Genomic DNA, 15,836 nt, shown 5'->3' on the forward strand with positions numbered 1-15,836 from the left:
TTGAAAGCATTCGTGGAAATGTGTTTAAAAATATAACATTTTATTAATATAGACAGATGAAGTGCCTGTCAATCTTGATAGCCCTGGTTGCAGGATCCTGTAGTTTTACACTCAGTGTTCTTTGAGGCTTGAGAACCAGCTTTGTGCAAGGTAGTGGCCCCATATTCACTGGTGATCCTTGAAGAAAGTTGAATTATCTCTGTTCTTTCCTCATATGAGCATTCAGTCACTTTTCTGCCTGTTTCCTAGGAGTGAACAAAAACAATAATTTGTCCATATATCAATTGGGTTAAGATCAATTGTTCTGAGTGTGATTGCTTGGTTATTACATTTGGTGAATTCTGATTCAGAGCTAAGACATGACTGATGATTAGAAAGAATGATTTGACATTTCTGACATTTTACCCAGGCCAGGATTCACAAGACACTTCGTAAGAAAGATTTGTGAATCAAGGCTCTGGTGCTTGAGTTCCCTTTGGCTCAAACTCAGATTGGGCCCTTATTTTTGGACAGGTGTAGACAACTAAACACTGAATGATCTGATTGTGCAAACGGACAAGACCAGGACAGAGGGAGCAGGTTGAAACCAGTTACAAATCGTGCTTATGTTTTTGAACATTGTATATGGAAACTTGATTATTTTCCAGGACACCTGAACTGACCAAAACTTCTGATTCAATAATTGTGTCATGTTGTATTTACCTTGCTGTCACGGTGATATTCATCTACAGCATACTGGTATTTGGCAGTGTTAAGGCCAAGTAGACCAGCCAGTTTCCCTCCAAGAAAATCACAAGCTGAAGGAGGAATGAATGGACATAGTAAAATAGTATTCCTCTACAATGTCTGAATTACACTCACCTAAAGTATTATTAGGAACACCTGTTCAATTTCTCATTAATGCAATTATCTAATCAGCCAATCACATGGCAGTTGCTTCAATGCATTTAGGGGTGTGGTCCTGGTCAAGACAATCTCCTGAATGTCAGAATGGGAAAGAAAGGTGATTTAAGCAATTTTGAGCGTGGCATGGTTGTTGGCGCCAGACGGGCCGTTCTGAGCATTTCACAATCTGCTCAGTTACTGGGATTTTCACGCATAACCATTTCTAGGGTTTACAAAGAATGGTGTGAAAAGGGTAAAACATCCAGTATGCGGCAGTCCTGTGGGTGAAAATGCCTTGTTGATGCTAGAGGTCAGAGAAGAATGGGCCGACTGATTCAAGCTGATAGAAGAGCAACTTTGACTGAAATAACCACTCGTTACAACCGAGGTATGCAGCAAAGCATTTGTGAAGCCACAACACGCACAACCTTGAGGCGGATGGGCTACAACAGCAGAAGACCCCAACGGGTACCACTCATCTCCACTACAAATAAGAAAAAGAGGCTACAATTTGCACGAGCTCTCCAGAATTGAACAGTTGAAGACTGGAAGAATGTTGCCTGGTCTGATGAGTCTCGATGAGTTCACTGTACTGAAATGGCCACCACAGTCACCAGATCTCAACCCAATAGAGCATCTTTGGGATGTGATGGAACGGGAGCTTCGTGCCCTGGATGTGCCTCCCACAAATCTCCATCAACTGCAAGATGCTATCCTATCAATATGGGCCAACATTTCTAAAGAATGCTTTCAGCACCTTGTTGAATCAATGCCACGTAGAATTAAGGCAGTTCTGAAGGCGAAAGGGGGTCAAACACATATAAGTATGGTGTTCCTAATAATCCTTTAGGTGAGTGTATATGGATTGCACTACACATTTCTTTTTCTGTTTTGGTTCTGCAGTTGAATGTTTCAAGTGCACACTGGAATGGAATGCTACTTACTGTGCAATGTATTTCTTCCCAGAGACCATATAAATGCTCTCCAAGGGATTTTGGGCTACAACACACACAGACACACACAGATTAGTGCTATATTTCAAATACACTACAAATCAAAATCCCATTATACTTGAAGAATTCCTTACTTTGTCTTCTGGCTCCCTAAACACCTGCTCCTCTGATGGAGCCTCTTCTTCCTCAGCACTGTCATCTTCCTGCAAAGTCTCACCACTGCAGAAATGGATGACCCTCATCTGCTGGGACTGAGAGGGACCCCCAAACTCTGTCTTCTGAATACCTGTGCTCTAAGACAGACACTGTTAATTATATATTTTTTTTTCATACCACTGACTTGCTACATAAACAATTCATTACATATGTGGTAGGTTAGCTTTGAATGAAGTGGACAATTTCCATTGTCACCATCTACAGTATTTGCTACGGGATAGTGAATAGTTAGCATATAATTAGCATGTTCCATACAGGAAACGACCATGAAGTAGATAGAACCGAGATATACTAAAAGTGCTATAAAGAAAAGCCTGTAACAGCTCTGAAAACTACAACCATTGGCCTACATATGAACAGCACTTACTTCCTTGAAGCTGTCATTCATTCTCCACTGTATTAATGTTTTCCTTAGGATTCTGTCTTTTAAGCATGTTTTCTCAGCTCAGAGTAAATGCATTTCCTGGGTGTTGATAGCACAGGAATCAAGGAAATAGAAAAGGCAAGGTAAGGAATCCTGTATTCATTTTGAAACCTGATACTCATTCCAGTTGAAAGATAACTTTCACTGTAGTCATGTTTGCTGTGTACACTATGCAGACTTATGTCATTGGGTGACAGGCTACATGTGATCCTTTTTAGACTAGGGGTTGGGCTTGTGTCACTGTGTTGAAGGTCAAAGTTTATTGTAAATTGCTTTATGAAGTGACGTTCTTGTCAACAGAGACACACTCCCAATTCGTTCACGAGGAGAAAAAAAAAAAGTTGGAATGTCACATAAAACAGCAATACATGTTTTCTTGAAGTTTTTATTCTGATATGTAACATTTTCAACAAAAAGACATCATTGCATGGACAGTTATGACACAGGTCTGAAAGTTAACGTGTGTATATATTGTTATGATACAGCAAACTATAGCCAGTAATGTTAATTAGAAAAAGTGAAAATCAAATGTTAGAAGAAAAGTGAGGTCTTGTAGAAATAGAATGTTCTATTTTATTCATTGATCTGACAAAAAAGGTACAAGGCATTGAAAAGTGCACAGAAAGACCTAACATTTCTTTTGATTAGCAAGATACTATACCATATTGACTGTTTTATTTCACACAATTGTACTGCCTCAGCAGAAGCTAGCAGTCAATATTTTTCAAAAACAACAGTAAGTTATGGTGAATCAGTACTTGGTAGCAAATGCACACATGGAGTCTATCGTCGTACTTTAAAAATAAAACATAATGCATAATTCATGAGATTTACATGCATTGCAGGATACTTTGACATTATTTTATTTAAGACAATGTGCCAAAGTTCATCACTCCCATCACAAACATGTTGAGAAAAGGATCGACATCAAGTCCCAATGAAAATTGAGACAAAAGCTGTTCTTCCTACATTAGCTGTAATTATGTCTGTGTGCTAGTAAATGGCCAACACATCCAGTAAACAACAATCATGACCACCAGTCTGGGGTTATATACATGCATTTTATGAGCATCATGAAGACCTACAGTGCTGTGAAAGTGTTTTGCCTGCTGTCTGTACACAGACATCCCACTGCTGTCTAGCCTATGACTAAGCCTATTCGGTCCCTGGATGGGAGAACAGAACACTGCTGGAAGTGGTGGGGGGACAAGTGAGAGGGAATTTCACCACTGGTCTAAAGATCAAATCTCAACGCCCCAGAAGGCTGTGAAGGAAACAATACTCGGTGGCATCTTTTGGATGGGACGTTAAACAGCACTCCTTACACTCTGTGGTCACTAAAGAGCATGTAGCATTTATCCATGACAAGTTCTTTTAACACAGGCATCCAGGAAACATTTCCAATCTGGCAATTATATCATCATGCTCTGCTACAAATTGGCTTAAGCATCACCACTCCTCCACCTGTAAATAATGCAAGTATAGGTACTAAATGTAGGCAATCAAGTTGCTCCAAGTTGCTCTTGCTAAGAGCATCAGCTAAATGACAAAAAAAAAAAAGGTTACTCAACTAAATAAAAAGGATAATTAGTGTCAGCTGAGTATTTTGGTTATCAACGACAGTTGATTTGGGTCAGCTTTAAACAACCTTGCCCATTCCATCAGTGCTGTTGTTAACACACAGCTTCTAAAGGCCATCATACCATGAAAAAAATCACATTCCTGAAAAAATGTCAGGAGAAAGTCAAGTCTGGAAAATTTACACAGTCAAAGCAATATTGTCCAAACTGAGAACTTTGGGACCACAGACAATTTCTTTAGGCAAAATTCTATCCAAGAGCAATTCAGAAAGCCACAAAGAAACCTTGAAAAACCATATATGTTTTGGTACCTCCACTGCTCACCAAAAAGAGGAGAACCCTTGTTAGATTTACCAAGAAGTACCTGGATGATAAATGTATGACCAATCTAGAACAATGTTCTACGGATAGATGAGTCCCGAACACTGCACCCTTCCACTGTAAGACCATTACACCAACAGTCAAATGTGGTGGTGGTAGTGTCATTGCTGGGCTCCATCAGGCAGTGGAAGGCATTCCATCAAAAGAACCATTCATTCTGCTCTGAGAATTTAAAAGGAAAATGTCAGGCCAACCACCTGGATGATAAATGTATGACCAATCTAGAACAATGTTCTACGGATAGATGAGTCCCGAACACTGCACCCTTCCACTGTAAGACCATTACACCAACAGTCAAATGTGGTGGTGGTAGTGTCATTGCTGGGCTCCATCAGGCAGTGGAAGGCATTCCATCAAAAGAACCATTCATTCTGCTCTGAGAATTTAAAAGGAAAATGTCAGGCCAATGTCAGGCACAGCTAGGTCACCCAGCAAGACAACCGCCCGAAACAGGGAGATTACACAGAGATACTGGGTTCTGCATTAATTAAACTACAAAATTAAATTTGTATCACTTTGGTGTTGTTTGTACATTCAGACTATTTTATCTAAAATGATGCAGTGGTTGATGATCAGATAAAATTCATATATGCAAAAATGCATGGAAATCTGACAGCAAATGTTTTTCACAGTACTGTACATAGCCTTCTGCAGAGTATGAGGTTATGGAACGTTCAGAGAGTAATTATGTCAGCTTTGTGCATTGTATATCTGTCTGCAACACACTCCCGAGTGCTTTCCAGATGTTGTCCCAGGTTTCTCCTTAACAGCAACCCTTACCCAAGACAAGCACAGTCATGTTTTCAATAAAGAGTGGAATATTACACAATTGTCATAATCATTAATACAGTCTATACCTAGCAATTAAGAGCTTTGAGAATGAATATGATATGAGTCCTTCCAGTTGCTAGAAAACAGATTAAACCAAATAATCTTATAAAGGACAAAAAGGTAAACCTATGATTTCTTTTAAAATGGATATTCTTGGATATACATCACTGTGTTATAAGTTCTTACTAAATGATTTGTCTGATCTTAAATAACAGCAATAAATAAACATCTAATATGACAGAGGCTTTTATACAAAATCCTCAACAGCACTAGTGAGATAACTATTCAGCTATAAATCTGCCCCAAATATTTTAACATAATACCAAAAACAATTGAAAACTGCAATATACACAGTTAAGTATAACAGATAGCGATGCCACCGTTAATCATGGATCATAAAACAGTACAGAAAAACCAATGCAACTGATCAACATTTTTTCTATTACTCTTCATCCTTGTCTATAATCAATGACTGAATACTCTGGTCTAGCTGGTAGTGCATAATGTAAAACATGTGACCATAAACCAAGGACACAAAAATTACTTTTCCAATGGAGGTTTACTTTTCATGGAATGGAAATGGAATCCGTGTCTCCATGTCAGGTGGAATATAAGCCTGTGTATGGGAGTAGTGTTGTTTAAGAGATGACACAGCCGGTGTCTTTCTGGGGCTTCAAATCTGGTTCCTTTACTGGCTTAACCTCCTCTTCCTGCTTGGGTTTGGCCTGCAATCCAAACGGCGGGTGACATTTTTAAACCTTCTGCCCCAGACCAGCAAATGTACAAAACCATATCAGTGTCTTTACCTGGTCATCATCAGTAACCAGACAGAACATATTAAGATATAACATCAACATCCCGAAACCCCACCCAACACAACATCTGACCAACATTACCTTCTCGTCTCTGACGCCCTTGGTAAGGTCAAAGGTGGCATAGACTTCAGGGGTGCATTGCTCACTGAGGGCTGGGAACTCAAAGGACATTGGGTCAGCCAGGCCATAGCTGGCTTTCAGCTCCAGCTGGGGAGCTTCAGCTGGGACCTTGTGGAAGTATCTGGACAAATTATACATTTATGTATGACCGCAAAAACAGCTTATTACCTACTCAAAACACAATTCAACAAATATCAGCATGCATGCGCGCGTGTGTGTGTGGGCTCACATGAATCCATTCTCTCTCTCGCACTTCTGCAGAGTGTTTTTAATCAGACCACCCAGCTTGGTGAAAAAGAGCTGCTCAGAGGGCTTGGCAGTGCTACCAGGCCCTTTGGTTTGGCGGTACTCTTTGCACAGAGCCTCGGCTCTGGAGTAGCCTAAACACAGCAAGTCAGAGCTAGGTGTTTATACTTGTTAAAATGGAATATGCGCTGCTTCAAAAGGACAAACAAGGCACATCTCTAGAACAGAAATACCAACACTTCTCTGCTTCTTGGAGGGATCTTATTGACTCTCCACACTTGTCACTCGCGAGGAGAGTTTGTCCATGGTAGCAGTACGCCTAAGTGAGAAATGACAGGCATCGTATCATTAAAAACATACATAGAACAGTCCAAAACAAAACTGCCTTGACTGCTTAAGGACTTACATAGGCCATGTAGAAGTGCTGTTTAAGCTGGAGGTACTTCCTCCACTTGCTGCTACACTCTGGCTCCAGGGTGTTCAGTGCGTGGTCTGGCAAGAAAGACAAGCAGAGGAGACTGTTCACAAGGTCCCAGAACACACCAGAGCCCTGCTCATATCTCCTTGCTTAAATAATATTCTATTTTGGGCCTACAACAAAATGTAAGGAGTTTCAATGTTTACATTCTTTGGTCGCACATCAAAACTTCCTTGCCTTTCCTTCTTCATTTTTTAAATTTTATTTACATTTTTACATTATTCCCTCTCGCTGCCCCTCTTTCTCTCAACATGTCTGCTTTTCTCCTCCCAGAAAAGCAGACATGATGAATACAAAAACGACATAAGCTACCATAAGCTTTAAAGTCAAAATGCCTCCAACAACTGTCAATAATCTAGTCAACCATTTCGACTGCCATCACATGAACACATTATACATAAGGCCAATACAACAAGCATTTTTTTCATTTGACCACAAATCTTGCTGATGGTATATCATATAACCAATAGCATGGGCCAAAGTTATTTTTTCTTAGCAGGTCACTTCACACTTTTCATCCAATCACGAAACAGGTATGCAGGGACGTTTCTTTTGATAGTATACATGAAATGACGTCAAAAGACATTGTTACAAGAACAGGTGACAAAAAGGGTGTGCCTGTCTAGTGTTAGGGTAATGACAATACCAGTCATTAGAAACCTAGACTCCCAAGCCCCGTTTCCCACTTGCTATTGGATCCCATCTCTTATTGACGCTCATTTGTAGGTAGGTTAGACAAAGCAAGTCAATTCTCAATCCGTGCAAACAAATGTTTGATTGTAGGTTTTTCAGTGATGTATTATTTTGTGGTACTGCTGTTAGTGCTGGAGTGGACAATAACATTATAATAACCCTTTTCTTAAATGGCAAAAACCTGTATGTGTACTATGAAATCATATATAAACACATGGCCTGCTGTGTTTGACATGACACCCTAATGAAGGCAGCGTGGCAGTCGAAACTTTGGTGAAAGCAAAGGATTGCGTTGGAGGCTCTAGATTCCAGAGTCTACAGTGTGCAGTGTCTGCTTTCCTTTAAAAATGACAGAAAGGATGGCTTTTTTTTTTCAGTGATTAGGACAACCAAACAGTGGTAAGAACCAGACGTTCCTAAAACATGAGACCATTCCAAAAAATGCATCAAAATCAAGGTGTGATGAAATGCCTTAACACTTACCGGCTTTCTGGTAGAAATTTGCTGTCTCGAAAGCCAAGGCAGCAATAAGAGTGGCGTTATGCTTGAGCTCAATTGCTCGAGCGATCGTCACTGCAAAAAGAAAAAAAGTTTAAGAACTGCTATTATTATATTCCTTATTGATTGTATAAGTCCAGTTCCACTTCCTCACATAAACACAAGTATGAGTTTGCATTAAGGCCGAGGGTCCCACTGACAGGTCCTGAACCAAATTATTATGCTGAGAAATCAACTGACTGTGTGGATACCTTCCTGTGCTTCTGCTTGGCACTGGACCATGTAGGTGTCAATGACTCTGGGCTCCAGATCCCGACCCTTCTCTGCCGGAGTGATGAGGCGGGGGATGTGGACCTCCTACAGGAGACAGATATCAAGATAAACGCTGTTTGACAGCAACTTGTTTTAAAAGTTAGACATTTGACATGCGTATCTGCGTATACAATGTGAGTTTGGCACCTTAAGGTGTTTGAAAATCCCAGCAGCAATTTTCAGGCTTCTGTGGACATCTTTAGCTTCTACCTCTGTTACACTGCAAAATGGGTGAAAATTAAGACATTGAGATTATACATAGCCTAAATAGCCTAATTAGATGCAAATGATCAAAAGAATAACAGAGATGGTGGAAAAAAACAAACATACTTCTCCTTTCCCGCAAGTCTTGAGGCAAACTTGGTGTGCCAAACTGCAACATTAAATGCCATGGAGACCAGTTCAAAAATGGCATCTTGTTGGGCACTGTAAAGAGGGCAAAGGGACATTAAAACATCAAAACGTTATCTAAGAGATTGAATTAATAATGGCCGGACATATTTATCTGCAGTGAGAAAATTAAAGAAATAATGAAGCGCAGTGATGCATTTTTTAAAAACAGGGTGAACAGGAAATACACAAGAACCAAGACAAAGCTATTGCAACCAAACCCATGACTAAAATGTATATTTGGAGCTTTGACTGTTACTGTCTGTGTAACCAGCTATGGGCTAGTAATTTACCTTGGGATGTTCCCTTGCAAAGTGTCAGTCCACTTAAAGTTCTGTATGAAACGAAGCTTGTTCTCTTGTGTGGTGCCATCCAGAGATGCAATAAATCCTGTATCATATCAAGCAACCAAAAGACCAGGAACTGAGTGTTACTATCAACAATGGGAATATTTATGAATGATCTGAAGGGTAGAAAGACCACACAAAAACCTATAACAACCAACCCTGCTGCCTCACCAAAGACAGAACAAAAAGCACAAACAGCACAAGTTCACCTTGTAAGAGGGAAAAATAAGCATCTGTGGCATTTTTCATGATCTCAGGATTGCAGGTGGTATCTGTGAACATCTCCAAAAGTCTAGCCCTTGTTGTCCTCAAGTCGCTGATGAGGACAGAAATGTAAATAGTCAATCAAACGTGCTTTGCAATGGTCAGCGTTCTACTGCTAAGTGTACACGTGTAATTTTGTCTACGTACTTGCATATCTTATTTGCTGCTTGGCTTCCAGCTACTCCATACAAGTTGAAGGAGACAGGTGCAGTTGCTTTAAGTGGGTTTCGGTGGAACCAATGAGTCATTCTGTAGTTTGGGTGACAAAAGCTGGATGTCTGCTAAATGAAACAGATGGACAGGGATATAATTACAAACAATTCAAATGTGGCTACATAAATAAATAATACGAATACAGAATTGCCTAATTAGTATCAAATATCAGACAAGTACAGAATTTAAAGAAAGAAAATAGCGTGAAATCAATCCGCCAAGCTAAACGTTTCAGTTTCGAAACGTTTCGTTAACCGAAGGAAACAAGGAATGCTGTCCAATCGTTCATCTCTTTTTGACGAAACGGTCCCTCCCAGTCTCGTTGAAGAGACGTTTCTATTTTGCCAACACAGAATACACTAGCAGATAGTAGAAGATTGTAAACCACTTACAGAAAATGTGTTTTGTATATTAGATACACACTAAATTAAATAGATGTACACAAAATAAAAAGTAACCTTAGCTTGGCTAATAGTTAGTCTGCCGTAGCTAAGGTTAGCTAGGGTAAAGCTTCACTTACAACAGTAATGCGACGTCTAACGTCATTAGCTTTGTAGATAATTGAAAAAAATAATGTAAATTAAAATCTATAACACCAATACTCTTATTAGTACAATATTAGCTGTGTTAGGAAATGTTTTACAAACCTTGAATTCTGAGTCTGAGAATCTGAGATATACTTCCGCAAATAAAAGCACAGAATGGATTTTAACCAGTCGAAAGAAAGGATCGAGTCATGTGACTGTATTATTTCCGGAATCAGTCTACAATAAGCTTTTTGGCTTCAAGTTCTAAGTAATGTAGGCAAGTCAGATTTTAAATACATTTTGAGGCCGCCTGCGATCTTTTGTGTTTTTAACAACTAGTTTCGGTAGGTAGGTTACAAAATAAGGCAAAAGCAAAACATGTCGTCCCCCATTATGTGCCACTCTTGTTTGGCTAATCAATCATTTATTTTAATATTTACGACGGGCAACATAAATCATTGTGCATGTCCCACCCAAACTTGCCACTCAAAAATTGACCTATAGCTTGGTTAGCGAGACAAATTCTTCAGCATGCTAGCCAGATTACATCGGTCACCCATTGAGATTGAGATGCGAACATGGTCACTTATAGCACACCCGTGTGGTCGTTATTAATTTAGTTGTGTGTTATTATTAGTCATGACGGTGTTTGCAACATAACCAAATTATGTTATCATAAAAAATATCCTTGTCTGCTTTTCTATTCATTTTTGTGACATATCAAGTCTACCAAATTTTTTGTTGGTCAATGGTTTATATTTTGTTTTAGGTATTAATTTAGCATTAAGGTACAAGGGTGTGCAGTCTATGGGCAATACCAAAAAGATGCACATTGTCTGGACACAGCTAACCCAAGAAGCCAAGAAGACTTATCGCTATAATATTCCAGTTACATAATTAGACCCTTAAAAAGTTATACAATGTCATATTAATGGTATATGTTCTCGTATAAACCAGATGGTTTGAGTCCTGATTGCTGTTTGGCTGATAGGTGTGTTTTAGGAGACTGTATCATGGCTATGAAATCACAATCACATAACTGCTCTCAGCAATTTTATCTGCTCTCATGTTAGTTGCCAGTTTGTAAGAGCAATAAGGCATCTCAGGGGTTTGTGATTGTTGTGTCCAAGAACTGCTCATAGCCCTGGTATATTGGTCATATACCACACCTCCTCATTCAAATAGCTGATAGTCATACACCTTCAGCATTCAAAATTTAGCAATCGGTATATCACCATAGACGCCACATATTAAGTTAAATGCAGATCATTTGCTGCAGAAAGTGTAGCGTTTAAAGGGCTCTTAATCTAATTGTTCATCTTGGAGCACTTGCCACTTACCACTGAATATTTTATAATGAAAACCATCTTGCATAATGTGCAAGTAAATGCTGCTTAACTCCAACAAACTAGAGGTTCTTGACTGGTCAAGCTAATCGCCAGATTTAAATCCAATTTACCATGCCTATAAATTTGCTTAAGATAAAAGAAATTGCAAACACCTCAAGCCAGCTACAGTACAGGCCTGGCAAAGCAATGCCAGAGAACACATCTAGTGTCAGGTTCTATGTTTTAGACTTCCGGCAGATATTCAATGCTAAGGATAATGAGATCAAATACTACACCTAAGAACCTAATCTGTCCCAATACTTTCGGTGCCCTAAATTAGGTGGACTGCCATATAAAATGAGTCACTTTTGAATTAATATTTGATGCAACAATGGCATGAGGTCTTTTAATCTGATATATAAAACAACTATTGAATCATCCATTTTTATTTAAGATATTTCATAGAAAGCTCAGCATTTGGAGCATTATGCACCGACTATACCGAGAAGCATTGCCCCAAAACTAAACATAACGTCAAGCTAATTTGAATAAATGGTGTCCAAACACAACCCTCATCAACAAAAACAATCTTATAATTAGGAATAGTTTTGAGAGGAAAACATTACACCCTGCTAATTATCCAACTCAAACAGCTTAGTGTTTCTATCTTTTTTGGGGGAAATCATTATTTGCATTCATCAGCTAATTTGCTTTTTTTGGTGCAGGACTTCCGAAAGTGCATCTTCTGTATAGTATACAGTGAATCAGGGTGACATCTATTAAATGATAGTGTAACAAGTAAATACAGAATAATGTACATGTTAAATAATTACATGGCATTAAGTCATATTAAATTGAGGTCAAAAACCTTGTCTTTATTAATAGGCAATGACACAGTGTTCCTTAATTTTGTTGGGTCATCCATCTATTAGCATAGTCCCTGGTAGCGGCACCCAACCTGACTGTAGCAGCCACGATCCGACGCTGTTAATGAACAGTATTATTCTGAAAACATAGTGGAAAACGATTGGATACCATGGTGGTGTTTCTCTCTTGAAGCAATGACTGTATAAATTTTATTTTTTTTTTTTTAAATAAGGAAGATTAGGTTATACACTGACACTGTACCAGCAAACGATGAATCACTAGAGACAGACAGACATTTTCTGTATTTTCTCTAGTTGGGATGTGTGGGAATATGGAAAAAGGGACTTTTTATATAGTTGGTGGTTTTTCATAAAAAAGAGACTAAATGCTATATGATCCTTTCTATAAACAATTGTTATGCTGTAGACAACCATACAAAAGTGATGTATATGTTGATGGTTCAGAGTTTTTCCATCTATTAGCCAATCTGTTTCTCAATGAGTTCAAAGCATGTGAATACATTCGACTGGTATTTACAACTGGTAATGGACCACCTCCCACATGGTTACGAATGTAGCATTAATGACAGGCACAAGGAAGTGAACCATGTTTTTTTTAAACAGACACATTGTCAAATTCACAGGAATAGAGACGGGGAAATATTTGCTAAAGCAAAAACAGGTCATGTTTGTAAGGTTCTAATGGAAACAATAACCAACCCTTAAAATTAAAAACACACAGGCATAAAGCAGTACTAATAATTCACTGTATTTTGACCCTCCTTGTCAGTACATTTTAGTACTGTACAAAACCATAATATACAATGTTTTCCCAGTTAATCCTATGAAACAACCTGTTGCTGTTGTTTTTCTATTTCTACCATATGCACCTCATTGTTCAAAATAAAACTTAAAATTGGCATTTTATATTTCTGATTTTACATAGATTTGTTTGAATGGGTAATAGACTCATGCTGTTTAGGCATTAACAATTTAGGAAATTAGGCATGAAGAATGTATGCCACTGGCAATGATCTAAGATGTACTAGATGCCCATGATACATAACTTCAGAGCGGTTTTGTTTTAAATATGCAGTCATTTCTGCGTACCAGAATAATTATCTGCTGGCAGGTTTCATGATGAACATAGTAATGATTTACTTTGATCAAACAAACATTTTGGTCATTCTTTACAAAGTACAAGGCAAACCTCTTTACATAAACAGAGAAGCAAAAAGAATCAGCTTGCATATCCTGTTGTGTGTGTATATATATATATATTTGGCAATAGTTTAGGAAATAACAGCAACAACAACAAGGCATGAATCAAATTGCTGCATATATTTTAACATTCCCAAATCATATTTCCACTAACCCTTATCCAATCTCTTAAAAACACATGTAATATAACACACTGCAGCTTTTGGAACCCTGAAAGTTTAAATGGCGGTTATTCCCTCAACCCTCAGTACATCAAAAATGCCCTGTCATTCATAGACGTTTGGCATAGTTTTTACAAAGGACGTGGTCACGGATATCACCCCAGCCTCCATTTTTCATGTGAGGCTTGTGTTCCACTGACTCAGAGCTAGTTAGGACCAAGGACGGAGGGAAGAGGTAGTCCTTGGCAAGCTGTAGGGACTCCTGGGCTTTCTGCAGGGCCAGCTCAGGCCGACATGCTTCCTTGTTCTGGTGTAGCCCACAGTTGCCAGTGTGAAGAACCCTGGACCCCTGGGCCACCAGCACTTTGACTGGTTTTGACAGGCAAATCCCTGACAGGTGCTGGAGGGTCCAGTCCCAGTTGTAGTCATCATAGGTGCAGAAGTCATTGTTGCACCCCATCAACTTGTAGTATACCTCCCTGGAGATGCCCATGCCAATGTTGTGCTTGGTCGACATCCACCCGGTAGTCTGCAACTTGTCGCTGAGCTTAGCGAAGTCTGCCAGGCCGTTATGGTTTCCTAATGCCAGCACATCACAATCAGGACAGCTGCTCTTCCTGTACCCAACCATTGACATGTACATGTGGTAGAAGTCGGGCATGATGTAGTTGTCTTCCTCAAGGAAAACAACAAAGCCACTGTATCCTTGCAGGCCCTGCACTCGCTCCCACACAAAGTGAAGTTTCCACCACCAGTGGTGTTTGGTCTGTGTAATGGAGGCTTCCCTATAGTGGCCGTATGAATCTGGATGCTCAGCATTGAGGCATCCTGTTTTTAAAGCACCGTCCTTGGAAATGTCTCGTGGACAGTCCTGAGGATCCTGTCCTGGAAACTCATTGGGATAGAGCTGGGTGCTGTAGGGGAAGTATATCTGCAAGACCCTGCAAAAAGATATTCCTTGCACCATTTTATTGATTTCCTCTGAAAAATAGTCATGGCTGAAAATCAGCAGAAGGTTTTGGACTTCAGCTGCATTTTCCAATGATTCAATTAGTATTTTCAGGTAGTCTGGTCTGTTGTGAACCTGAATAACAAGGACCAGTTTAGGCTCTGCGGGATACTTGTTCGCATTCAGAACGGTTTGCTTGTAATTAGCATTGTAAACGGACTTTTTCAACTCAGGTAGAGAACCGTACTGAAATGTCATCTCGTCAGACAACATATTTTCCTGATTGACAACATTAGCATTTTCTTCCGAAATTAATACACGTGTTGTGAACATGATAGTGGCGATAATAAAGCTAACACCCAGGAGAATGAGCAAGTTCTTTTTGACGAATCGTAACCTCATTTTCGTAAGGGCTGAGGCAAACCTTGAATATAATTATAAAGTCTCGAATCACCTGACTATCGAAAGCGTCCTCATCGTGTGTTTCATCTTGCTTGCAGTTGCAACCGCCTAACTTTCGATCGCGGTAAGAAGCAGTGGTTTCCGCAGAAAGTTACAAACTGGCACTTAAAGTTTCAACGTTCGAAGATTACTCCTTTTTCTGACAGGAATAACTGTCAGTTTTGTCCTTACTGCAGTTTAGAGGTTTTGCGTTCAGTGGATTATCTGTGAAAGGAATACGATAATTACTTTAGGTATTTATGTTGTAACAAAGTGCTCACGCTAGTTGCACTATATATTGGATACTTATATTTGTTTCTGTTAATTTAGTTATTTTAAAGTCGTTGAGTCGACTTACCAAGAGAGAGCTGTCATGTGTCACTAAACTGCTACCAGGAAGAGAGTGTTTCGTTTAAGCACTATGACTGCTGTAGTGAACCAGTAACTTACTGAAGTGTGTGCTGACGTGTATGTAGCCAACAGGAAAAGACAGTATTCTTCGTCAACGAATCAGAGTCCTACCTATGCTTATGTAATATGAGACCTACACATTACCTACATATTAGCGTAGGCTACATCCATTGCTTGGGAGCATTGTTAAACCGATGGTTTGGAGCTAACAAGTTATTCAGTGTTTTATACTATTTGTGTTAAAATAGGCCTAATTAAAAGACGAATGAAATTCCACTGTTGTAAT

General features: G+C 39.3%; 3 protein-coding genes across 7 annotated transcripts; all 3 read right to left on the reverse strand.

Moving 5' to 3' along the window:
• Window positions 1-19: 19 nt before the first annotated feature.
• Window positions 20-2,644, reverse strand: LOC105017598 (protein FAM177A1). Of its 2 annotated transcripts, none has more exons than XM_010882303.5 (5): window positions 2,422-2,644; window positions 1,973-2,131; window positions 1,830-1,884; window positions 703-797; window positions 20-245 (listed from the first exon to the last, which is right to left on the reverse strand). In XM_010882303.5, exons 1-5 carry the CDS (start codon window positions 2,440-2,442, stop codon window positions 69-71), a joined length of 507 nt encoding a protein of 168 aa, XP_010880605.1. In that variant the 5' UTR covers window positions 2,443-2,644; the 3' UTR covers window positions 20-68. The 2 variants fall into 2 exon arrangements, with proteins under 2 accessions (XP_010880605.1, XP_010880606.1); XM_010882304.5 differs by having other exon boundaries at window positions 1,973-2,143.
• Window positions 2,645-2,847: 203 nt separating this feature from the next.
• brox (BRO1 domain and CAAX motif containing) lies at window positions 2,848-10,400 on the reverse strand. Of its 4 annotated transcripts, XR_004574756.1 has the most exons (14): window positions 10,294-10,400; window positions 9,581-9,714; window positions 9,379-9,485; window positions 9,116-9,212; window positions 8,763-8,858; window positions 8,580-8,652; window positions 8,372-8,477; window positions 8,106-8,195; window positions 6,858-6,943; window positions 6,689-6,770; window positions 6,435-6,585; window positions 6,167-6,326; window positions 4,637-5,995; window positions 2,850-4,422 (listed from the first exon to the last, which is right to left on the reverse strand). XR_004574756.1 is itself a non-coding variant. In XM_010882305.4 (13 exons), exons 2-13 carry the CDS (start codon window positions 9,679-9,681, stop codon window positions 5,909-5,911), a joined length of 1,236 nt encoding a protein of 411 aa, XP_010880607.2. In that variant the 5' UTR covers window positions 9,682-9,714; window positions 10,294-10,400; the 3' UTR covers window positions 2,848-5,908. The 4 variants fall into 4 exon arrangements, 3 of the variants coding, with proteins under 3 accessions (XP_010880607.2, XP_019912063.2, XP_019912064.2); XM_010882305.4 differs by having other exon boundaries at window positions 2,848-5,995; XM_020056504.2 differs by having other exon boundaries at window positions 2,848-5,995; window positions 9,581-9,711; window positions 10,294-10,398.
• Window positions 10,401-12,350: 1,950 nt separating this feature from the next.
• On the reverse strand, window positions 12,351-15,592 carry LOC105017600 (alpha-1,6-mannosyl-glycoprotein 2-beta-N-acetylglucosaminyltransferase). The gene is made up of 2 exons (XM_010882307.4): window positions 15,498-15,592; window positions 12,351-15,364 (listed from the first exon to the last, which is right to left on the reverse strand). Exon 2 carries the CDS (start codon window positions 15,098-15,100, stop codon window positions 13,859-13,861), a length of 1,242 nt encoding a protein of 413 aa, XP_010880609.2. The 5' UTR covers window positions 15,101-15,364; window positions 15,498-15,592; the 3' UTR covers window positions 12,351-13,858.
• Between the last annotated feature and the right edge of the window lie 244 nt (window positions 15,593-15,836).

The sequence above is a fragment of the Esox lucius genome, chromosome 18 (genome assembly GCF_011004845.1).
Source record: "Esox lucius isolate fEsoLuc1 chromosome 18, fEsoLuc1.pri, whole genome shotgun sequence".
In the NCBI taxonomy this organism is placed as follows: domain Eukaryota; kingdom Metazoa; phylum Chordata; class Actinopteri; order Esociformes; family Esocidae; genus Esox; species Esox lucius.

What these genes read in the sequence shown, in the direction of transcription:
- LOC105017598 (XM_010882303.5), bottom strand. Translation starts at nt 2,442, where the DNA reads ATGAATGACAGCTTCAAGGAA. An exon ending in TGAATGACAGCTTCAAGGAA is followed by an intron (nt 2,132 to 2,421) that starts GTAAGTGCTGTT and finishes TGTCTGTCTTAG; the next exon opens with AGCACAGGTATTCAGAAGAC. An exon ending in AATATCACCGTGACAGCAAG is followed by an intron (nt 246 to 702) that starts GTAAATACAACA and finishes GTTCACTCCTAG; the next exon opens with GAAACAGGCAGAAAAGTGAC.
- brox (XM_010882305.4), bottom strand. Translation starts at nt 9,681, where the DNA reads ATGACTCATTGGTTCCACCGAAACCCACTTAAAGCAACTGCACCTGTC. An exon ending in AGCACTTCTACATGGCCTAT is followed by an intron (nt 6,771 to 6,857) that starts GTAAGTCCTTAA and finishes TTTCTCACTTAG; the next exon opens with GCGTACTGCTACCATGGACA. An exon ending in AGGGCGTCAGAGACGAGAAG is followed by an intron (nt 5,996 to 6,166) that starts GTAATGTTGGTC and finishes TTTGGATTGCAG; the next exon opens with GCCAAACCCAAGCAGGAAGA.
- LOC105017600 (XM_010882307.4), bottom strand. Translation starts at nt 15,100, where the DNA reads ATGAGGTTACGATTCGTCAAAAAGAACTTGCTCATTCTCCTGGGTGTT.